This window comes from Staurois parvus, unplaced genomic scaffold (assembly GCF_062004578.1).
Source record: "Staurois parvus isolate SC_StPar_1 unplaced genomic scaffold, SC_StPar_1.0 ptg000114l, whole genome shotgun sequence".
NCBI lineage: Eukaryota > Metazoa > Chordata > Amphibia > Anura > Ranidae > Staurois > Staurois parvus.
The window spans coordinates 8,207,245-8,232,536 of record NW_028317910.1 but is presented as its reverse complement, the minus strand read 5'-3'; the positions used below and the strand labels follow the sequence as shown (position 1 = coordinate 8,232,536).

General features: G+C 43.0%; 1 protein-coding gene across 2 annotated transcripts in view; it reads left to right on the top strand.

Annotated features, from left to right (window-relative positions):
• The window catches only part of BID (BH3 interacting domain death agonist), a 30,589-nt gene continuing 5,297 nt past the window's right edge, over window positions 1–25,292 (top strand). The window contains exons 1-3 of one of the 2 annotated variants that reach the window (XM_089671850.1): window positions 1–129; window positions 23,486–23,663; window positions 25,088–25,239. In XM_089671850.1, the coding sequence (XP_089527976.1) occupies window positions 16–129; window positions 23,486–23,663; window positions 25,088–25,239 (444 nt within the window). In that variant the 5' untranslated portion in view covers window positions 1–15. Of the gene's footprint in view, window positions 130–10,885; window positions 11,017–23,485; window positions 23,664–25,087; window positions 25,240–25,292 lie in introns of those variants that run through there. The other variant, XM_089671852.1, reaches the window with a different exon arrangement.

Genomic DNA, 25,292 nt, shown 5'->3' with positions numbered 1-25,292 from the left:
CATGCAGGTGACTCTATGAGGGACTGTCCCTTTAAGAGGCAGCACTACGGGCTGGATCATGTGAGTGGGGGGGGAGGAGGAGGAAGCACACTGAGGATCCGCTGTACTGAGTGGGGTGATCTGTGTCAGGTAAGTGATCTGGGATCATTTGGGGTACCCTGGCCTGTGTGTGACCCCTGAGGGGTAGAGTGGGGTCACCTACCGAAGGAAGGATCCTCCAGGGATTGAATTCTCTTTTGTACAAATGACAGTTCTGCCTGGAGATGGCAGTTCCTGCACAATGGCTGGAGGGGGAGAATTAACTCTTTCCCTGCCTGATCCCACCCTCCTGTATGGGGGAGCCCCATCTACAGCGGAGGGCGAAGGGTTCTTAAAGGGGCAGTACCACTGTCACTTCCTGCTGCCTGTCACCAGGCATGCTGCTGGTCACACCTGACAACCACCACTGTCATGTGACCACGTGTAACCCCAAGGCGGCAAGAAGATAATTGGTCATGTTCTCTGCAAAGCCATTGTTCAGGATACTGATGGGTGAGGAGGAAATGCCAAATACTTCACCTGATTTCTGCTTACAGTCATTCTAGATTATTGTTATACATTTTGTATGTACATTATATATTGAAATACATATTATACAAATGTTTATATATTTTATTATACATTTATATATCTCTGACATATTCCATAGTGCTGTACAGAGAGCACTGAGCCAGTCTCATCAGTCTGTGCACCACAGGAGCTTACACTCCAATGTCCCACCACAGTCACACCCTATTATTATTATACATTTATATATCTCTGACATATTGTGCAGTGCTGTACAGAGAACACTGAGCAGTCATATCAGTCTCTGCAACAGAGGAGCTTACACTCTAACGTCCCACCACGGTCACACACCTATTATTATACATTTATATATCTCTGACATATTCCATAGTGCTGTATGAAGAACACTGAGCCAGTCACATCAGTCTCTGTACCACAGGAGCTTACATTCCAATGTCCCAACAGTCACACCCTGTTTTTATTATACATTTATATAGTTCTGTCCTATGTTGTAGTATTGAGACAATCACATCAATCTCTGCACCAGAGGAGCTTACACTCTAATGTCCCACCCCAATCAATATTATTATCAACATTCTACATTTATATAGCTCTGACATTGTCCATAGTGCTGTACAGAGAACACTGAGCCAGTCACATCAGTCTCTGTACCAGAGGAGCTTACACTTTACTGTCCCCACCACAGTCACACACTATCATTATACATTTATATAGCTCTGACATATTGTGCTGTACAGAGAACACTGAGCCAGTCCCATTTTTTCTTTGCACCAGAGGAGCTTACGCTCTAATGTCCCACCCCAGTCATTATTATTAACATTCTACATTTATATAGCTCTGACATATTCTGCAGTGCTGTACAGAGAACACTGAGCCAGTTACATCAGTCTCTGCACCAGGTGAGCTTACACTCTAATGTCCCACCACAGTCACACACTATTCTACATTTATATAGCTCTGACATATTGTGCAGTGCTGTACAGAGATCACTGAGCCAGTTACATCAGTCTCTGCACCAGAGGAGCTTGCACTCTAATGCAGTGATGTGTATTGGCTATGGGTGGTATTTATGTAATGTGAATGTCTCTCCCGGAAGTCCAGCTGTCGGCGAGCCTTTACTTGACTTCCCGTGTGAACAAGCCGGTGGCACATTTCTTCTTGCCATCTGGCGGAGCAGGGTCGGGGTGAAGTGGCTGCAGGGTGACCTGTAATTAAGCACTATTAGTATGGAGTGTGGTGATATTTGTGGCCTCCAGTCAGCCTCCGTAATATGAAATCATTACATGTTGACAGCCGACCCCTCATTATCACAGAAACTGGCACACCGTGCTACAGTATGGGAGGCAGCATTTTAAAGGGCTAGTCCATCCAAAAGTAATATTTTGGTTTTAAATGGAGCCTTGTGTACTGAGCCGCCTCTGGTCAACCTCACATTTGTGGGTAACCATAGATGGTTTCTCCCTGGGCGACGGGTGCTTCAAAACAGAAGGGAGGCTGGGGACACACTGGTGTGGTTGGGAGAGTCAGTAGCTGGGTCTCAGAGATAAAAATCCAGAGTGTGCCTGCACTCGCAAAACTGAAATGTTTGTTTTGGGTGGAGTTGACCTTCAGTCACTTTGTGCAGCATAGCTGTGAATTGTTCTGTTCCTCTGCTGCCCTAAATCCTCCCCAGCTGCCACCCCGCCACGGCTGTCATGTTTTCCTTCCCATATACTGGACACCTCATGTCACTGTAGATGCTACCGAACTACAACTCCCAGCATGCACTGCCAACCAGAAAAACAAATCTATTATTGTATGCCATTAATGAAGCAAATTGCCTCTCCTAGAAGCTTCTGATAGACACTGTCCTGGCTCCTGGGGGAAGCAGAAACCTGTTTAGCTTCACTGCTAGTTGTTTATCAGAAATGCAGGGTTGCCTGCGTTTACAGATTGTGCAACTATATAGTGGAGGGCGTCCCTGAACTGATACAAAACAGATCGCTTAGGTCTGTCCTCATATATTTATTGTGTTGGTAAATTTAATGGAGATTGTACAATCAAATTGTGTATGGCCAGCTTAAAGGATAAGTCCACCTTTCCTAACATGTTACACCCCATATTTAGAATGTAATATGTTACAAAATTTTAAAAAAATCGAATTTCTGAACCATTTCATTTTATTGTGGCCCACGACCCATTACCAAAACACGTAAGTGGCCCTCGCTCTTCAAAAGGTTGAGCTGCTTTGCTCTAGGAAGTTCTATGATGCTTCCTATCATTCAGTAAAGATGGCCATAGACGCTTGCAGGAAATCAAATTGCTCCTTTTATGGCCAGCTTTTCTGAATGGTAGGAGGTGCGTCACTTGGAACTGTTACAGCTCTGTCCAGCCTCTCCTTACCGCAGGGCTTGACAAATCTGCTGTGAATCTAGGAGCCAGCTAGGGTAACGTGGGATGTCAGTACAAAAGTGGCAAGGGAATTATGGGTGTCAAGCTTCACGCAAAGCGATTTGCCGTGCCACAATCATGTCTAAACTGCACCATGTTTTAGGTGCCATTGAAAATAATGGCACCTGAACCTGCGGTTAGCGATCGCAGGAATTTTTTCCGCTATCCCAAAACACCCAGGTGTGAATGGGGCCGCCCTGGTGCGATTCTAGATGCATTTCACACATATGCGATTCTAGATGCATTTCAAACTCACAGATTCTCATGACAGGCCAGATACTATGTGTTCCTATTGAGGTGGTTCACACAAATGCGATCCACACGCATTGCGTTTTGAGTGTCAGTACGTAAAGGGCCTTGTGCGAGTTTATAGCAGTGCGTTCCAGCCTTGGAGGTGATAGCGTACAGTGGCATGCAGAGATAAGTGTTCATATAGGATTGCTATTGACAGGAGTTTTTGCATTGAAGTCAGTGGGAGGCATTTTTGCATTGAAGCAAATGGGAGGTGTTTTGCATTGAAGTGAATGGGGTGCAATTTTGCATGGAAGTCAATGGAAGGCAGTCATTGGGAGCGAGAGAGAGAGACAAAATCGCACCTGTACTGAAATCGCACAGAAACCAGAATGATATTGAGATTTCGGTACAAATATGTGTGAATCTAGTTGACTTGGCGCCTGGGATTTGTTGAGCCCTGTTTTAGCACAGTAGATCACTGCTATAGTGATCTATTGCTGACTTACCCTGTGCCCATCGAAAGGGGAGTAAATCTCCTACACTACTACACTAAAACCCAAAACTGCCCTTTGAGCTTTACCATTCCACTATGTTACATAACAGTGGCACTGATGGGACATTATTCAGCAGATTTTGTTGTTTTTATTTTGCAGTAAATATATGGCTGTGTGCACATTGTGGAAATGTTGTGCTAGAGAAAGTTACAGGGAAATGCAACCTTGTCATTTTTTTACTGTTCTCAAAAAAGAAAAGAAAAGAAAAATATAGATATCCAAAGTAAAGCCCTATCTGTCTTGGGTATAAGGACTCGTGTACATGGGGCGTTTGGATTTGGAAAACTCTTCTGAACGATGGAAACTGACTGCTGGAAAACGTAGGTTAAAAAACGTTAGTTTAACCGTGTTCGCATATCGTGTTTTTGCGTTTAGAAATGTTTTTAAAAGATAAACTCAGGAGACCTTCCCAAATGCCCAGAATGCACTGAAAAATAGTAAAAAAATAACTATTTCAGACATTTTGAGAGAGGGCAGAATGTAAGGCCATCTCCAAAGACATTTTGAGAGGAATAGAGAGAGCAGAAGCAGAGAGCGCAGTATGTGTTGAGATGACCTGTCTTTTCTGGTTGTATTCACTATGGATCCCATCATGAGCATAATGTGGCACGTTCTACCATTTTTTCCTTCACACGAAACTTGGAACTGACTGCGCTGGTGTACTAGGTCCATTTGAATACATGGAAAACACTTTGCATGCATTTTGTGATGATGACAAAAGGCTCTGGACATGGAACAGCTAAAAAACGTTTCTAAACGCAAATGCTTATAAACACGGTTCACCGCGTTTTCAAACGTTTGGCATTTGAAACACCGGTAAAATCTACTCCTGAACGTAAGTTTGGTGCATTCAAAAACAGACTGTAAACGCAACTGCCTGTAAATGACATAGTGTACATGGACACATAGGAAAACATTAGGGAGAGTTTAGGGGCTGCTGAAAAAAACACAGAAAATCTCCTGAACGTGAGTTTATCAGCTGCAGTGTACATGAGCCCTAAAAAGTTGTTGGACGGAACGCGTAAGGGGCAGAGCTTCATGGACACTGTCACCAGTATCCTTTTGGCTGCGGTTCTCTGATGTTACCAGCACCTTCCAGCTGACCAGCTCTGCAGATGCACTAGGTCGGCTGCATAGAGGTGGGCAGAGAAGGCTATTGAAGCTGGATGGATGGATGTATTTTTCTCCTAAAGCGGCGTCTGTCTTTTATTATCCAAGTGGTTTTAAGTGATGTGGGATACCTTCTAATAAATACAGACAGCACTGTTTTTTTTGGTGTTTTTTCTATTGCTATTATTAATCTGGGAGCTACAAGGGTGTTTCTCCTCTTAACCCTGGATGTGCTGATGCAGCATGATGCCTGCACAGGAAGATAGAATACTGCGTGGGACCTCAATAGTGTGCTCCTAGACCTCCTATAATATTGAGAGGTGTACAGGGACTTTTGATTTGCACTTGTCTCTAATTTGTTTGGGCTGAGTATTTTTGTCAAAACCTTTCAGTATCTTTTGAATACATGCGTTATTGATGATAGGGATTTATGCATAGGATTCATATCATTAGTTTATACAGAAAGTACACATTTCTTATTTGTTTTAGTTGGCATTGGGTTTTATTTTTATGTAGTAGATTTTTTTTTTTTTTTTTACAGTTTTGCAGTAGTCTACAGCCTCTGAAAGGTATAATAAATGAACCTCCTGACCTGCATCTTTATTATTCCATGCGTGATGCTGCCTCTACATGATCTAATTCAATCATTACATGAATAAGCCGCTGTGTGGGTGTTCCTGAGAAGTACTTCCACTAGACAAGGACAATCTTTCATCCCATTAGTCATACAGATTCTGCAATTTTCCAGCATGTTGGAAAATTTCTGCCTGAGATGAAATGTATACACACCTGAACAATGAACTCCTCCCTATTTGCTCCCTTTCAGTTTAACTATAATATTAAAAGTGTTTTTTGTTCTATCTGATCAATAAGTATTTAAAAAAAAATAATTCCCATAGATCTTCCAGAAATCCAGTGAGCTGATAACTTCCTGTGCTCTCTACCTGTGCTGCATTCCTATCAGTTACATTGTTCTCAGCTATCTCTGAGGACTACAGCACACCCCCATAAATGGACGGTAGGAGGTTGGTGTTCTGTAGCTCTGTCTTAAGGTGACCATGCTGTTTTTCTATAGATTCACTCATAGTGACTGAGTGTTGTCACCCTAGGACATGAAGTGTGTTACTGGCAGGAATACCAGGTCAAAAGAAAAGAGGGGAAAAAAGAAGACTAATGTAGTCACCACATCTAAAGACTGGTAAACTGCAATATATTGTATTTTTCTTGGGTTTAGATACACTGTACCTATTTGCTAACCGCTGTACGAAGATATATGTTCTGTCCTGCCAACGTTGCCTAGTTGGAGAGGCAGGCACATGACATCACAATCTCTGCCTCAGCCAATCAGAGTAGACCTTGTATTAATTTAAAAAATACAAAGCTCCCTATGAATGGTTGGGCAATGCTCAGCCTGGCTCAGTTTTTTTGTTCCAGAAGAGGGAAGGGAAGTTCATATCCCTCTACCAGTACACATTGCTGTTTACTGTGTGGACCTGAGAAGGTGTGTTTTTGTTTCTTTTGTTTTTTTTAACCTTAATGCATAGAATGTGTTAAGGTAAAAAAAAACATTTAGGCTTTAGAACCATTTTAAACTAGTGGTGCACTGAAATGAAAATTCTGGTGCCTAAACCGAACCGAAAATGCAGGATGCACTTGGATGAAAACAGAAACCAAAACGGACAGTGTTTTTAAAAATTTTTTAAAATGTAATTAATGTGGCTGGGGATTCTTCCATTGAAGTCACTAGGGGGTGTTTTTGCATGAAAGTCTGAGATGCAATTTTGCATTGAAGTCACTAGGGGGCGTTTTGCATGAAAGTCTATGAGAAAGGATGACTATCTTGCCGAAGATCCTGTACATTTTCCGCACTCTCCCTATTCAGGTCCCTGCGTCTTTTCTTCGTGTACTACAAAGCCGGATTCTCCGTTTTTATTTGGGCTCATAAACGTCCCAGAGTGCCTAGAGCCACTCTGTATACTCATAGATTACTGGGAGATTTGGGAGTTCCACATGTTTCTAGATACTATTTGGTGGCTCAAATCTCCCAGTTGTCTATGCTTCTTGCCACGTCAGATATTCTGTTATGGGTACTCCTGGAATTACCCAACTGTGCTCCGCTTTCCTTAACTACATTGCTTTGGCTCCCGCCTAAGTTGCGCCCTCCGGACTTGAGCCCTATCATGCTTCACAGTTTACGATCCTGGGATTCTGTAAAATATTCGGGTAATTTGATTTCATCATTTCTACCTCTTTTGCCGATTACACATAATCCTTTATTTCCACCAGGCCTAGAACATCCCCCTTCTTTCTCGTGGTGGACCTCCCTTGGCTTTGTCATTGTACATGATTTTCTGAGCGCTCGTACATTTCCATCATCGGAGTCTCTTCGAGAATCAAGGGGGGTCCCGCCACGGGAATATTATCGGTATTTGCAATTGCGCCACTGAGTCCTTTCCCTCCGTCGTACCTCTACATACCCTTACCACAAAACGCCCTTTGAGCACGTTTGTCAGCACTCCCCAGGGTCCCCTGGTCTCTTTTCTGTAATTTATGCCTCCCTTAAAAGTAGGTCCTCCTCACCACCCCTGTCTTATGTCTCTCAATGGGAGCGAGATCTGGGTGTCTCGATTGTGGCAGAGGATTGGCATAGGGCCTGGGGAATGGTGGCAAAATGTTTATTCAATACAGTCACTCTTGCGGTGGCCTACAAAGTTCTCCTGCGGTGGTACTGGGTCTCGGACTGCTCACTTTAATCCAACTGGAGGAGATAGGTGTTTCCGGAACTGTGGTCTACGCGGTGACGTCTTGCACATTTAGTGGTCGTGCCCATGATTGGTCTAGGGTCTTTGGTTTGCTACAAATGCTATTTCATATTACGGTCCGTAGGGATGCAAGGGTGGCCCTCCTGCATTACCCAATTTTGGGTTTGTCTAGGTCTCAGCAGAAATTGGCATCCTACCTATTTATTTCAGCCAAACGTGCTATAGCTCAAGCTTGGAGAACCCCTTTGGTTGTCTTCCAGGGGGTGAAGACCCGGATGAATGCCATGTTGATCAATGAACAGATGTCTAGCATTCTTCATGATTCTCATCCGAGATTCCTTAAGGTTTGGGAACCTTGGATACGTTATTCCTTGCCATCCCTGCCCCCTACTAGTTATGGCCTCTTATAGTTGCTGCCTGTGCTAGCCCTGGATCCATGATTCTTCTAGTTTCTCTTTCCTCCATGTTTTCTTTCTGATTCCTTTTTGTTTTTTTCTTTTTCCGGTACTATGTTGGATTACTGCTGCTATTATTTGGTTCGGCTTTTTGCCGTCCCTCCTTGATGTCATTGGACATTTTGTTATTTGGCTAATACAAGTCAGCAGGATGTATCTGTTCTGTGTTATTGTTATGCTCTGCCCCTGCGTGGGCGTATCTTGAGCTTGTTGTATTCTTAAAACAAAACTTTCTTAATAAAAATATTGAAACAGAAAGTCTATGAGAGGTGACTTTGCATGTATCAGCACCGTTGTCTGTACCTATTTTCCTATCGTAAAAATGTAGATAACCCTATTTTCAGCCGATACATAGGTGCATCCCTACTTTTAAGTGTGTGTGTGTGTGTGTGTGTGTGTGTGTGTGTGTGTGTGTGTGTCATGCATGCTGTACCTGCTCCACCGTTCATGGCCTCGGCTGTCAATCACCAGGTCCCAGCCGGTGATGACTTGCCGACACCTGGTGATCGCCAAGTATCTCTGACGGGACAGAGACCTGTATGTAAACAATACAGATCTCTCCCCTGTCAGCTTCTGCACACTGCTTTGTATGGCTCTGTATAGCAGAGCCATACAAAGCAGTGTGCTTACAGCGAAGCACACACACAGCCAACATCGTAAAACAGCACACAGTTAACCCTTTGATCGCCCCAGATGTTAACCCCTTCCTGCCCAGTGCCAGTGCTTTTTATTAGCTCTGATCACTGTATTGTCAGTGACACCAAGTCAGTCCCCCCCCCCAGTGTCAGAATGCCTGCTGTAAGTCACTGATCGCTGCCATTACTAGTAAAAAAAAAAAAAATTCCAGTGTGTATATATATATACCGCCATTTGTAGATGCTATAACTTTCATGTAAACCAATTAAGTTATATGTATTGGGATTTTTTTTAAGCAAAGACATGTAGCAGAATACATTTTGGCCTAAATTTATGACGAAATTTGATTTTATTTTTTACTGGACATGTTTTAACCACCTCCCGCCCGCCATATAGTCCAATGACGGGCGCAAGGTGGTTCTCTTGCTCTGGGAGCGCACAGCGCGGCGATCGACGGTGCGCTGTGTCCCACCAGATCACCAATCACGGAAAGAGCCGAAGATGTCGGCTCGGTAATGTGATCAGCTGTGTCCAATCACAGCTGATCACATGTAAACAGAGAAATGCCGGTTATCGGCATTTCTCTCCTCTCGAGCTGTCACGCTGACATGTCCACGGAGGGGACATGTACACTGATCATCAGGGCACTGATGATCAGTGTGCCCTGATGATCAGTGTAGCCCCAGCAGTGTCACCTGTCAGTGTCCATCAGTGCCTTGTGTCAATGCTTATCAGTGCCTCGTGCCAGTGCCCATCAGTGCCACATCAATGCCACATATCAGTGCCTACCAGTGCACATCAATGCCACATATCAGTGCCCATCTGAGCTGCCTGTCAGTGCCGCCTATCAGTGCCATGTATCAGTGCTGCCTTTCAGTGCCCATCAGTGATGCCTGTCAATGCCCATCAGTGCCACCTACTAGTGCCTCCTCATCAATGCCACCTATCAGTGTCCATCGGTGCAGCCTATCAGTGCCCACCACTGCAGCTTCATTAGCGCACATCAGTGAAGGAGAAAAATCACTTATTTACAAAATTTTATAACAAAAACTAAGAAAAAAACGTTTTGGTTTTTTTTTTCAAAATTTTCAGTGGTTTTTGGTTTGTTTAAGAAAAAATAAAAAACCCAGAGGTGATTAAATGCCGCCAAAATAAAACTCTATCTGTCACAAAAACATTTTTTAAATTTCATATGGGTACAGTGTTGCATGACTGCGCAATTGTCATTCAAAGTGTGACAGCGCTGAAAGCTGGAAATTGGCCTGGGCAGGAAGGGGGTAGAAGTGCCCTGTAGGCTAGCGGTTAATAGAAAAGGTAAAAAATATTGGTTTTTTTTTTGTTTTTTTTTTATCAAAATTGTTGGTCTTTTTTTGTTTGTATCACAAAAAAATAAAAAATGCCACCGAAATAAAGCTCTATTTGTGGGGAAAAAAGGACGTACATTTCATTTGGGTGCAGCGTTGCGTGACCGCGCAATTGTCAGTTAAAGTATTACAGTGCCATATCAGAAAAAATGCCCTGGTCAGGAAGGGGGGTAAATCCTCAGGAGGGCAAATGGTTAAACTTTACTAAATGCTGAAGGTCCTCTTTAACACTAATGTAAGGGTTCCCTTCTACACCCCACACCAATGTAAAGGTTCATAACTGCACTGATCACCAATGTAACAAAATGCAGCAAAACACGCACATGTCACATGCGTTTGGTGCACTGCTGTTGACTTCCCTGGACCTCCCAGATGTGTCATAGTTTTCAGAACGTGCTGCCCTGCAGCACTGGGATGGGAACCTGCACATACATTTTTCATATGGGGAACTTGGAAACAAGCGTTTTGGCCTGTTGCAACATGCTTGTTAAAATATAACTATGTAAATGGGTCTTTGCTGTTTTCAGTTTCTTTTCTGATATTCCCCCCCCCCCCCCCCTTGTATCGTCTTGGCTAAAATCATTTTTTAACTTGAGTTCCCTTTTTTATCTTTCCATTCTTTAGAACTCTGTGTAAGAGAAGTGTAAGCTCCTGGGGGTACAGCAGCAGCTGGGCAGGAAGTGTGTATGTGGTGCTGCACAAGGAAGGGTTATCATGGTGGGGGAAGGAGGGGGGTTTACAGACCTCTAGAAGACAACTTCATTTTTGGAGTCATCCTCATGTAGTAACAAGCAATGGGGCATTTCCTCATTATCTGCTGATGTCATCTTGACTGTGCCGCGTGTGTATATATAGACTTGGTCTGTGCGGAGTGTACATAGACTGGCACACTGACTGGCTGCAGGTGAGCTGTGTGTAGCGTTTCATTGCTGTCATTAATACATTTTAGATTGTCTTCTTCTTTAGTGGATTTGATCCGTTTATAAAATGTTCACCTGGAGACTGATATCCAAGGTAGATGTGTTCTACAGTTAGTTACAATGTTGTAGTCTGATCACCAGGGAGACTGAGGAAATGCTTCCTCCTGCCTGCAGCAGACTGATTACCTCAGCAAAACCTAGGCAAAGTCTCTGACCAGACAGCTTTTTACTGGAAAAAAAAGTGGAGCTTTTTGGAAAAATGATACTGTTACTGTATATTGTGACACGTCAGGAGTTTATTCTAGTTCATGGCAGATCTACTTTAGATGCACACCATGTTTCAGACCCGACAACCTAAATCACTCATTGATGTAGAAAAAAACAATACATGCGTGCAAAATAATTGCACTGGGTCTGAGCCAAGAGTCCATTATTATCCTGAAGCACTGAGATTTTTGGAAGTATGTGTTATGTTGAGCGGGGAAGCAGACTGAGGAGGAGGGGGGGTTACTCTTTTCTATTAAGTGACTGCTGTTCAATCCTGGATGTGCACAATTCTCCAGAGCTATGATGGGATCACACAGAGATTTTCCAGCACACTTGTAAATCTGACATAGGCAAAGGCAAAAAAAAAAAAAGACCCTACCGGGGATCCAACCCTCCCCCACCCCATCCAAAACATTTTGGCTACAGTTCTATTTAACCTCCCTAGCGGTCTGATTATGTCAGTATTTCTGTGCTGAAAGCGGTACATTTTTTTGCATGGAAATATGTTGTTTTTATATTGTAGACCTGTAATTCTTAGCAATAACTCACTGAAATCTGTCCGAACAAGAGTCTAGTAAACATCCCAGGTATGATAAAATTTGAAACCTGAAATCATAAATTATAATAAATAATCACCAAAAATAATAATATAATAATAAATTGATTCAATAATATAATCAAACCAAAAACACTGAAATTTGAAATATAGCACCAAGTTCACACATCACTGAGCTTAGTCGCAGAATTGTTTTCAGTGTCTGATGATGAATTTCCCCACGAACCATTATCACTCATTTCTGCAAGTGGTTCTAATTTCCTATCGCTGTTCTCTAGCTGGTCTAAAACCGATTTTGACCTTTTTGGACACCATGGACTTTTCTCAGTTTCCAGGCAGAAAGAACAGTAAAAATGCAGGCAGGGCACAGGACAAAGCACTCGGGACAAAATGTATGTGAAATACTTTAATACAGTAATATTATACTATGAGATTTTAGTGTATTGAGTCACTTTTAAAAATTTTGAATTTCCCGCCGGTTCCGACTCCTGTATGCCCCGCTGCTTACAGGGAACGGAACTCTGAAGACGGATGCTGGCATCGACCGGAGGACATGGCCGGGGACGCTGAAGGGGGGACATCGCGGGAGCGAAGGACAAGGTAAGTGCAAGAGGGAATCCCTGAGCAACGCTGCAGTGTAATCCCGAGTGTGGCTCGGGGTTATTGCTTTTGGTACTGAAAGTTAACCCCGAGCTACACTCGGGAATACCGCCAGGGGGTAAAGAATAACTTCACTTTTATTGAGGAAAAGAAAAAACTTCCCATCTGGGTGATCTATATACACTGCTCAAAAAAATTTGTTAATCAGTTTGGTATTATTGAAAATAAGAACAGGTGCACTAGATGGGCAACAATGAGACAACCCCCAAAACAGGAATGGTTTTACAGGTGGGGGCCAATTAAATTTTTTTCCCTACTCCTCTCTTCTGACTCTTTTTCACTAGTTTTGCATTTGGCTAGGGTCAGTGTCACTACTGGTCGCATGAGGTGATACCTGGACCCTACAGAGGTTGCACAGGCAGTCCAACTCCTCCAGGATGGCACATCAATACGTTCCATTGCCAGAAGGTTTGCTGTGTCTACCAGCACAGTCTCAAGAGCATGGAGGGGATTCCAGGAGACAGGCAGTTACTCAAGGAGAGCTGGACAGGGCTGTAGAAGGTCCTTAATCCATCAGCAGGACCAATATCTGCTCCTTTGTGCAAGGAGGAACAGGATGAGCACTGTCAGAGCCCTACAAAATGACCTCCAGCAGGCCACTGGTATGAATGTCTCTGACCAAACAATCAGAAACAGACTTCATGAGGGTGGCCTGAGGGCCCAACGTCCTTTAGTAGGCCCTATGCTCACTGCCTGGCACCATAGAGCTTGATTAGCATTTGCCATTGGACACCAGAATTGGCAGGTCCTCCACTGGCGCCCTGTGCTTTTCACAGATGAGAGCAGGTTCACCCTGAGCACATGTGAGACGTGAAAGGGTCTGGAGAAGCCATAGAGAACGTTATTCTGCCTGTAACATGGTTCAGCATGACCGTTTTGGTGGTGGGTCAGAGATGGTCTAGGGAGGCATATCCATTGGAGGGACGCACAGACCTCTACAGGCTAGACAATGGCACCCTGACTGCCATTAGGTATCGGGTTGAAATCCTTGGACCCATTGCCAGACCCTATACTGGTGCAGTGGATCCTGGGTTCCTCCTGGTGGATGCCTGGCCTCATGTGGCGAGTGTATGCAGGCAGTTCCTGGAGGATGAAGGAATTGATACCACTGAATGGCCCCCACACTCGCCTGACCTAAATCCAATAGAACACCTGAGATATTTATTTATTTCAGTTACTTATATAGCGCCGTCAATTTACGCAGCGCTTTACATATATATATATATATATATATTGAACATTCACATCGGTCCCTAACCCTCAAGGGGCGTACAATCTAAGGTTCCTAACTTACACTCATACATACACCTATTAGGGCCAATTTAGAGAGGATCCAATTAACCTGCCAGCATGTCTTTGGAGTGTGGGAGGAACCCGGAGTACCCAGCGGAAACCCACTCAGGCACAGGGAGAACATGTAATCTCCAGGCAGGTGGTGCCGTGGTTGGGATTTGAACCAATGACCCTAGCATTGCCAGGTGGAAATTCTAACCATTTAGCCACTGTGCTGCCCATATCCTGTTTCGGTCCATCCGACCCCGCCAGGTTGCACCTCAGACTGTCCAGGAGCTCAGTGATGCCCTGGTCCAGATCTGGGAGTACATACCCCAAGACATCATCCATTGTCTCATTAGGACCATGCCCCAATGTTGTCAGGCATGCATACAAGCACATGGGGGCCATACAAACTACTTTGTACCATTTTGAGTTGCTGCAATAAAACTTCAGCAAAATGGACTCGCCTGCTACATCATTTTTCCACTTTGATTTTCAGGGTGTCTTTGAATTCAGTTCTCAGGTTGATAATTTTCATTTCCATCAAACGATGGGGCATCCTTACGTTCCTAACACATTACCTACTCCATGTCCGTATAGAGATCCAGCATGAGATTTTTACCCATTGACATCTGATGTGTTTTCAAAGTGTTCCTTTAATTTTTTGAGCAGTGTATATTGTAAGGGTTTTAACAGATTGCTACCTTTTTGTTACTCTGAAGAAATATCTGTTTGTGTCCATGAAGTGAATCTTTATGGGAGTGATTTTATATACAGGTGCATCTCAATAAATTAGAATATCATCAAAAAGTTAATTTATTTCAGTAATTAAAAAAGTGAAACTCCTATATTATATAGATTCATTACACACAGAACAATTTTATTTATTATTTTTCTTACAGGTACTTGTATAGCGCCATCAATTTACACAGCGCTTTCACATCAATCCCTGCCCTCATGGAGCCTACAATCTAAGGTCCCTAACTCACATTCATACATACTAGGGCCAATTTCGACAGTAGCCAATTACCCTACCAGCTTGTCTTTGGAGTGTGCGAGGAAGCTGGAGTACCCAGAGGAAACCCACGCAGGGAGAACATGTAACCTCCACTGTGCTGTCCCTTTTTGATCTATACTGGCTATATATGGTTGGTTTCATTATGAACGTCCTGTGCGTGTATTTTCCCCAATCGTTTTATTGTTACAATGCACAATGGACTGCATTCTAATAACATTTGCTCCATGATGTATAAACAAGAACAATTTTTCCACTGATAGCTGGTATTTATATTTTAAGGATCGGTTAAAGAAAAAAAAAACAAACGATTCAGAGAAAAGAAGTTCACATTTTACAACACTGTTTTCCAAGGTAATATAGAAGAGACCCAAATGTACAAAGAAATATTTTCTTTGTCCCTCCCTGGACAGTGGGGAGGTGACACCGCGACATATACAGCCAAAAGGTTTACAAATGTACACATGTACAATCCACTACAAAATGAGCAAGGCTTGTAAAAAATGTAACTGTAAACGGTCAACTACTCATTAGTTACACTTGTACAATACAAAGCATATACTTTATATGGATTTCAAGCATTTCTTTCTTTTCATTTTGATTATGGCTTACTGCTAGTGAAACCCCAAAATTCAGTATCAGAAATATTGTGAAAATGTTCAATATTGTAGACTCATGGGGGTTTATTTACTAAAGCTGGAGAGTCCAAAATCAGACTCCCTTCTGCATAGAAACCAATCAACTTCTAACCTCAGCTTGTTCAATGAAGCTTTGGCAATGAAACCTGGAAGCTGATTGGTTTCTATGCAGAAGTGAGTCTGATTTTGGACTCTCCAGCTTTAGTAAATAAACCCCGATGTGTCACACTCTAATCAGCTAATTAACTCAACACCTGTAAAGGTTTCCTGAGCCTTATTCCTGGGTTCACACTTGTGCGGTACATCGCATGTGATTCGCACAGAACCGCATCGCTTTCCTGTGCAAATCACATGCGAATTGTGTGCGGTGCGATTGGAGCCATACATTTTGTATGACTCCAAACGCACTGCATCTGCACCAAAAAGGTGCAGGACCCTTTTTTTTTTTTTTTTTGTCCCGCACTAGAATCGGATCACATGGCACACCAATGCGTTCCGATTCTTCACATCGCACTGCGTTTTGCGGACCGATTTCAGGGTGTTGTTGACTTAACATGTACACCTGCAGCAGTTCGCATGAACGGGATGCAATTGTGATGCGCTGCAGAATTCGCACAAAAAACGCTGTGAATTCCACAATGCATCAGTATGAACCCAGGCTTAAATGGTCTCTCAGTCTGCTTCAGTAGGTTACACAATCATGGGGAAGACCGCTGACTTGACAGTTGTCCAGAAGACGGTCATTGACACCCTCTACAAGGAGTCACAAAAGGTCATTGCTAAAGAAGCTGGCTGTTCACAGAGTGCTGTATCCATGCACATTAATGGAGAGTTGAGTGGAAGGAAAAAGTGTGGTAGAAAAAGGTGCACAAGCAACAGGGATAAGCACAGTCTTGAGAGGATTGTGAAGTAAAAGCCATTCAAGAATTTGGAGGAGATTCAGAAGGAGTGGACTATGGCTGGTGTCAATGCTGCAAGAGCCACCACACACAGACATATCCAGGACATGGCCTACTACTGTTGCATTCCTTGTCTTACCTGGGCTAAGGAGAAAAAAGACTGGGCTGTTGCTCAGTGGTCCAAAGTCCTCTTCAGATGAAAGTACATTTTGCATTTCATTTGGAAATCAAAGTCCCAGAGTCTGGAGGAAGAGTGGAGAGGTACAGAATCCAAGCTGCATGAGGTCCAGTGTGACATTTCCACAGTCAGTGATGATTTGGGGAGCCATGTCATCTGCTGGTGTTGATCCACTGTGTTTTGTCAAGTCCAAAGTCATCACAGCCCTCTACCAGGAAATTCTAGAGCACTTCATGCGTCCCTCTGCTGACCAGCTTTATGGAGATGCTGATTTCATTTTCCAGCAGGAAGTGGCACCTGACCACACTGCCAAAAGTACCAATACCTGGTTTAATGATCATGGTATCACTGTGTTTGATTGGCCAGCAAACTTGTCTGACCTAAACCCCATAGAGAATCTGTAGGATATTGTCAAGAGGAAGATGAGAGACATGAGACCGAACAATGCTGAAGGCTGCTATCAAAGCAACCTGGGCTTCCAGAACACCTCAGCAGTGCCACAGGCTGATCACCTCCATGCCACGGAAAAGGAGCCAGACCAAGTATTGAGTGTATACTATAGTGCACATGGACATGCTTTTCAGTTTGCCAACATTTCTGTATTAAAAATCCCTTTTTTTTTTTTTTTTTTTTTTTTTGTGGTCTTATGTAATACTGCGTGAAATATATCATGCTGTGTGTAATGAATCTATATATGAGTTTCACTTTCTGAATTGAGTTCCTGAAATTTAACTTTTTGATGATATTCTAATTTATTGAGATACACCAGTATATCAGCTGCTGCACCTGCAGGGCTATAATGAGGAAAGTGTCAGAGTCTGCATCCCTAGACATGATTTCCCTTTTGGAAGTATCTCACCCAAAAGGATATTTTTGTTGCAGGGGATGCCAAAAATCTAACTTGCATCTTATTGCAGACTTCTGGGAAAATTAGTTAGCCAAATCACACAAGCAGGAAATGACATTTCTGTGGCTAGAATGTATTTGTATATGCTTTTTTTATTATATTTGTTTGTTGGTTTTTTTTTTGTTTTTTTTATTTGCTAATTTTTTCCCTTGAAAGTAGAGTTACTCTTTAAACATTTTGCCACTTTTGTTTCAGAATGAAAATGGCCACTAAACAAATGGCTGAATGTTTGTTTTATTTTTAGAAAATAGGGAAGATGCTGCAAATTGTCAGACCTTGGTAAAAGTTGCCATATCTGTACTATCCACTAAACACAGGTGTTGGATAACTGCCGGCTCATTTCCTCTTTTATTATCTCTCAGGCGATGGGATGATAGCACAGGTAGTTTCCAGCTTAAGGAAAAATATTTCCCTTCTTCTCCCATGGACTGAACATTAAAGAAGTAAAGCTAAACTCTAAGAAGATAAAAAGGTGTAAGTGAATGTAGCTCTGTAATCCTTAATATATTATGATGAGAGATAGATATAATATTTATTCTTAAATACAAGTGGGGTAGGTAACCAAATCTAACCTGGTATCAGCCTTTGGCAATCCCTATACAGCAGAGTTGGAGTGTGAGAGGCAGAAATAGCACAAGGAACTGCCCAGTTTATGTGATGACAAGAAGCATGTTGATAGGAGGAGAGAGCAGAGTGACATAGAGATGATCTCACCACTGTGCTGCTTCTCCTTTCACTGACCAGTCACAGGCTAGGGAGAGATCCAGAAAGACCTGGGCTCAGAGGAAGTGGGTTGAATATTTCTGATTATCAGACTGAGGACATCTAGTGGCAGAAAAAAATACTGCTGCAGAAATCTTTGGATTGTATGTGAATATTACAGCAAAATCTGGTTTTGTTATTTTTCTATTTTATTCATTTTTGTCTTATCTTTTGACTGCAGTTCTGCTTTAATTGTCCCACAGGAATGAAGCTTTTCTTGGTTGTTCTATTTACCTGGAAGATAACTTGCTCTTCCTTTCTGCTTTCACCCAGAATTTCTCCTGGTAGGAAAGTGTTGTTTCTGTGATATTCAGCCAGGCAGTTGTGGCCCTGGGGTGGGGTGGTGGTGAGACCTGGGACATTGCCAGGGAATTTCAGCAGCTCTGTATCCCAAAAACTCTAAATCCTTTCACTTTTGTGCCCAATGTGAAAAATTTATTATTTTTTGACACCAGAACTCCAGTGATTGAGAAATTGCAGTATGGATCTGCGTGTTGTACCACAGAAGCTTCTGGCAAATCAGCAATTCAATTCTCTCATTTTTCTTTTGTTTTCAGACTGAATGCATAACCTATAGTCTATTTGTGTAGGGTGAAAGCCTCAATGCCATTCACGTTTTGGATGGAATATGGAAAAAACCCTGTTTGTTTGTTTTTGTTTTCTTTTTGCTGTCTGTGTCACCCAAAGTCTGGTAGATCACAAACTTAATAATGGCATGCAATGCCAAGCTGCGGTTTCTAAAGCGAGCAAAATCCTCTCTTGTCATAAAAGAGGTATAGACTCCAGAGAGAGAGAGATATCATATTACCCCGGTACAAATCATTAGTAAGACCTCATCTGGAATATGCCGTTCAGTTTTGGGCACCAATTCACAATAAGAACATTGGGGAACTGGAGAAAGTACAGAGAAGGGCAAATAAACTGATAAGAGGCATGGAGGAGATCAGCTATGAGGAAAGATTAGAGGAACTGAATTTATTCTCTCTTGAGAAGAGGAGATTAAGGGGGGATATGATCAACATGTATAAATACATCAGTGGTTCATATAGTGAACTCGGTGTAGAGCTATTCACCCTGAGGTCATCACAGAGGACAAGGGGGCACTCTTTATGTCTGGAGGAAAAGAAATTTAATCTCCAAACACGGAAAGGTGTCTTCACAGTGAGAGCTGTGAAAATGTGGAATAGACTGCCTCAAGTTGGTTCTGGCCAGTTCAGTGGATTGCTTTAAAAAAGGCCTGGATTGTTTCTCAGATACACAGAATATAATTGGATACTAACATTTATAGGTAAAGTTGATCCAGGGAATATCCGATTGCCTCGGGGGATCAGGAAGGAATTTGTTCCCCTGCAGGAGTAAATTAGGTCATGCTTTGCTGTGTGTGATGTTTTTTTTTATTTTGCCTTCCTCTGGATCAACAGTGCATTAACATTAACCCATTAGCATTAGACTTTTTTTTTTTTTAGCCAGACTAACTATGTAATGTCTTCAATCATCCCAGTGGGAAATAGGTTTCTGATGGAGGTCAGTTGTTGCAGTCCCCTACAATACTTGAGAAATAGAGCAAGAAATACCCGTAAATAAACTTGTGCTCCTCCTTATTCCATATCTCGGCTTTCCTTGTCTTACCTATAAGGTGCACAGTAAAGGCTGAAGTGTTGCTTGGAGCGATGGGCGAGAGGGCGAGCAAATCAACATAAGCTGAATGTGATTGAACTCCACAGTGATAACACTAAATGTTGTTTAACCCTGACAATGGAAATGTGTGATAAGGTTATACAGGGATGATATATGCAAAACAATATCTCCATGATTTCCTAGAACAGGGGTAGCTACGTTCTGAATTTGGATTTTTTTTCAAGAGAACTCTGCAGGAAATATGACTCATTCCTCTACCGGCTCTATTTTTATCTTCTGTCTCCTGAATGTGCAAAGAGATGTCATAAAAATTCTTCAACTATAAGAAATCTGGCTGTAATGCAAAGGTGACACCACAATGTGCTGGTGTCGCTGCTGAAACTTCTGCTGGAGGATTCTGCTGCTCTCTCTAAAGTTGGCTACTCGCCATCAGTTTTTTATTTCCGTTCAAACCAGTGGCTGCCCCCCCCCCCTCCTCCCACCACCAGAACACACCGGTCAGCGCTGGGCCATTGGCTGCCAGCACTGATCGGATGCTGGTTTTCCAGCATGGCTGTTCGGCTGGCTTCTGAGGGACAGATAAGTGTACACACGGTCCTTAACTCTCCTCTCCTGAAATACTCTGTACTGCTGGAGGACCCTGCTTCTTCCTCTAACTCCTCTCTCCTTAAATTCTCTGTTCTGCTGGAGGACTCTGCTCATTCCTCTAACTCCTCTCTCCTTAAATCCTCTTCTGCTGGAAGACTCTGCTCCTTTCTCTAACTTTCCTCTCCTGAAATACACTATGTAGTACTCTATTCCTTCCTCTATCTAACTCTCCTCTCCTGAAATACTCTGCTTCTTTCTGTATACACTGATCAACCATAACATTATGACCACTGAAAGTTAAAATGAATATTGTTCATCATTATTATTATTATTATACAGTATTTATAAAGCGCCAATAGTTTGCTCAGCGCTGTACATTACAAAGAGGGACAGAACAATACCAATACAATGCAAAACATGAGGGGATTGAGGGCCCTGCTCTTTCAAGTTTACAATCTAGGAGATTATCTTGTTACAATGGCATCTGAAAGTCAGTGGAATATATTAGGCAGCAAATGCACATGTTGTCTCTGAAGTTGATGTGTTTGAAAGCAGAAAAAATGGGAATCACAGTTTTGTTTACGTATGGGGCTGCATAGCCACAGACCAGTCAGGGTGCCTGTGCTGACCCATGTCCACAACCAAAAGTGCCTACAGAAGGCACGTGAGTATCAGAACTGGACCACAGAGCAATGGAAGAAGATCGCTTGACTCTCCCCTTTGCATCTGGGGCTGTGGACAGGCAGGGTCTGTGTTACAAATATGGTGGCGATGCCCTAAGGTATATTCCCGAATGCATACAGTTCTCAACTGCAATTTCTTAGAGCTCCAGTTGAGCCCAACCCAATTAACCAACCCAAGCCACATGGTGAAAAATGCTAAATTGATTGGCTTCCTTTTTAGTGCCATTAAACAAATTATAGCTCACTCCTGATAGTCTCCTTTTGTTAAACTTCATGGAGGTCAAAACATACCTCCAATGGTATGATGATCAATGAAAACTGTCTGTCATCTCGGGGGTGTAAATATGACTTATTCCTGAAAATATGGACTTGGGGGATAAATTATTCTCGACCTGATCATAGAGTGTTCCGTCCCTGACTTATGAACTTTTAAATGGGGATATGGGGTTTTGTGGTCCTGAGGATTGGTGCTTGCCCCTCCCTTTTCATATATGTAGTGTCCCTGCTCACTCCCTTCTTTCCTTTCTCTCTCTTTTTTTTTTTTTTTTAATTGCTCTTCTATCCCATTGATAAACATAACATACACTTCCACTTCTGATATATATCTCCTGCAAAGAAACCACTTTAGCTGTTTTCTCTCTAGTTTAATCTACTAATACAATTTCTCTGGTGACTAATAGTATATTGGCTTCCTTGTACTGAGGATACTTGGTTTATACTCATGAATTTATACATTCGAGTTCCCTTAATTGGGCCAATAGTACCTGGGGTGTACCTTTTTTTTTTTTTTTTTTTTTTTCTTTATTGAACAAGTAAGAAGGTGACCTGGGCTGGCAAATCACGGTTTCCCATCATGTGGATAGCCAGCTGCATGTGTGTCACTTACCTGGGGAAGAGATGGCACCAGGATGCACTATGGGAAGAAGAAAAGTCAGTGGAGGCAGTGTGATGCTTCGGGCAATATCCTGCTGGGAAACCTTGGGTTCTGCCCTTCATGTGGATGTTACTTGGCACATACCACCTACCTAAGCATTGTTGGGGACCAAGTACACCCCTTCATGGAAACCATATTCTGTGATTGCAGTGGCCTTGTTCAGAAGGCAAAAATGGTTCAAGAATGGTTTGAGAAATAGAACAACGAGTTCAAGGTGTTGACTTGGCCTTCAAATTCTCCAGATCTGAATCCAATCGAGCATCTGTCGGATGTGCTGAAAAAACAGTCTGATCCATAGAGGTCTCACCTCGCAAGTTACAGGACTTAAAAGATTTGATATGAACAGCTTGGTGTCAGATACCACAACATCCCTTCAGTGGTCTAGTGGCATCCATGCCTTGACCGGTCAGGGCTGCTTTGGTGGTAAAAGGGGGATACTCAAGATTAGGTGGGTGGTCATAACGTTATGACTGATCAGTGTAATACTCTGCTCTACTGGAGAACTCTGCTCCTTCCTCTCTCTAACTGTCCTCTCCCGAAACACTCTGCTCTGCTGGGGGACTCTGCTCCTTCCTCTCAAAAACTGTCCTCTCCTGAAACACTCTGCTCTGCTGGGGGACTCTGCTCCTTCCTCTCTCTAACTGTCCTCTCCTGAAACACTCTGCTCTGCTGGGGGACTCTGCTCCTTCCTCTCAAAAACTGTCCTCTCCTGAAACACTCTGCTCTGCTGGGGGACTCTGCTCCTTCCTCTCTCTAACTGTCCTCTCCTGAAATACTCTGCTCTGCTGGGAGACTCTGCTCCTTCCTCTATAAAACTGGCCATAGATGGAATGACATTTAGCCAGTTCAGCAGGGACCAGCTGAATTTTAATCCATGTAAGGGTAGGCTGGTTGTACACAAGTTGATCGATTGACTCATGTACAACCAGCCTGTTGAAAAATCAGATTGCTGGCTATAGCTGGCAGTGCTGATCGGTGTGCTGATCCTTACAGGGAGATCATGGAATAGTAGAAGACATATTAAGTAATAAATTAAGAAGGGCAGTGGTGATGAACATTGTGCGAGGAATCCTGACACCTAATTATATTTCGGCTTCTTTTAATCTTTGTAAAAAAAGTGCAACACTGTAAAGCTTTTGGAGGGGACTGAGGGCCTTCAGTCATGAGGAATTGTTCTTGGTGTTGGGTTGGAATTTTACTTTATCACTTTGCTTTTTATCATCTTCCAGTATTGTATTTCCTGCTGTGACCCAGTTTAGGAATGCTCATGGAGGCAAAAAGTCAGACTGCTTTTATTTCTTGTTTTTGAAGACACAAAACTGAACTTTTGAGGAAAACCATATGTGTTGCAGATAGCAGGAATGGTGTCGTTTTTTAATGACAATGCAGTCTGTACAATACTGTATCCCTGCGCTTGGAGTATCAGCTCTCTACTATTGTTGTCCCTACACAGCCCCCCATACTCAGGATGACGGTGGAGCGTATTCTTCTCGCCTTCCTGGAACAGCAGAAGGATCAAAGCCCCGACTATAAGGAAGCGGTAAAGTCCCTGGTGCAAAATGTCGATAAAGATGGCCACTTGGAGGCAGACGGAGGTTTGTCTTTCAAAGAATGTTTAATGACGGACAGCGGTAAGTCACATGGAAGGCGGATGAGTCTTTGTTTTAGCACCAGGTTATTTGCTCAATTTTTCTTGTGAAATAGGTCAGACCAGTTAGAGGTGGAGCTGTTGGGTTGGTGACCTGTTGGCTTTTTATACTGTATGTCTTGAAGACTTCAGACAGCAACCTAGTATCAGCAGGAAGAGTGAGTCTGAGTATATGAGAGCAGAGCTTGTGAGGTCACATCTTAGGAAACGTTGAGACTCCACTGTAGCCCATTGGTTCTTCACTTTTCACTTGAAGCTTTTATTTCATATGTATGTATGTCCCTATTCACACTTGTTTTTATCCCAGTACAGCAGCACCCAGACATTCATGTGTATGGGTAGTTGAATTTACACAAGATTCCTTCAATAATCAATATTTGCTTGGTAGTATTTTGATTATGGCAGTTCTGTCATTGTGCCCTCTAGGGGTCGTCTGTGTATGAAAAAATACTATTAGCATCACTGCTTTAAAGCAGAGCTCCACCCAAAAGGGGAAATTCCCCTTTTAAGTCTTTTCCCCTACTCCCCATTAAGGATTGGCACCTTTGGGGAGCGTGTACCTGAATTTGGCAGGTACCCGCTCCCATTTCCACTGCGATCGTCTAGGCGATCGGAAGCGGAAATTGTCCTCCCCCCACCTCCCTCCCCGTAGTCTTCTGGGACATGTGACAGGTCCCACAAGACTACAGGGCCATTCACAAAGTGCAGTGCTTCTTGGGCACCCGGCTGTGAACCTTCAAGCTGTCACAGCTGGGTGCCCACACTGAAGATGCCAGCGCCAGGGAGAGAAGACGGCCGGTGAAACCAGCAGTGGAGAGGACACCGCTAGACTGAGGGACAGGTAAGTGGCTGTATTTTAAAAGTCAGCAGCTACAGTTTTTTGTAGCTGTTGACTTTTTTTTTTTTAAGCATATTTATGCCCCAAATTTTATTTTTTTTGTTTCACATGGGGTTAGGAATAATGAGACTGTCAATCTTTTATCAATGTTGTCTGTGTCCCCGCAGAGTAGAATTCCCTTAGTTTCCTGTCTAGGAGACACAACAGGAAATGGAAAGTAATCTCTTTAGACCTCTCTCACTAGAACAGGTGTCCCATTTGGTAGATTAACCACATGTGTGGACAGTTTGCGCAGACTGGCCCTTCTTGCCTGCTTGGTAGGACTCCATATTATTTTTTTATTTTTTTTTTTTTAAGGAAGTCAGTAGTGTTTCCAAATTTCAGTTCAGGTTCCGTAATGAGTGCTGTGTCTCTCTGTTGTTATAACAATAATAATTTTTGCAGTTTCATTATGATGATGCCTCAGATTTTCTTGTCTCCCTCACTTCGTGAAAAAACATTAAAAGAGCAGTTTGCTTTACAGAGTGACTTTTTTCAGGTCAGCCATCTTACTGTCTCCCTTTTTTCAGGATCACACCCAGGTGTGGATGAGGAACTCTGCCGTAGGATTGGTGCTCAGCTGGCTGAACTGGGAGACCTTTTTGAGAAGGAAGCACTGATCAAGCAGGAGGTGGTGGAGGGTCTCGTTAATCAGATCCTGGACAAGTCTCTGACAGAAGCTGTACGTATTGACACATGATGCTGCTCAAGTCCCAGAATTCCTTGTCCCTCATA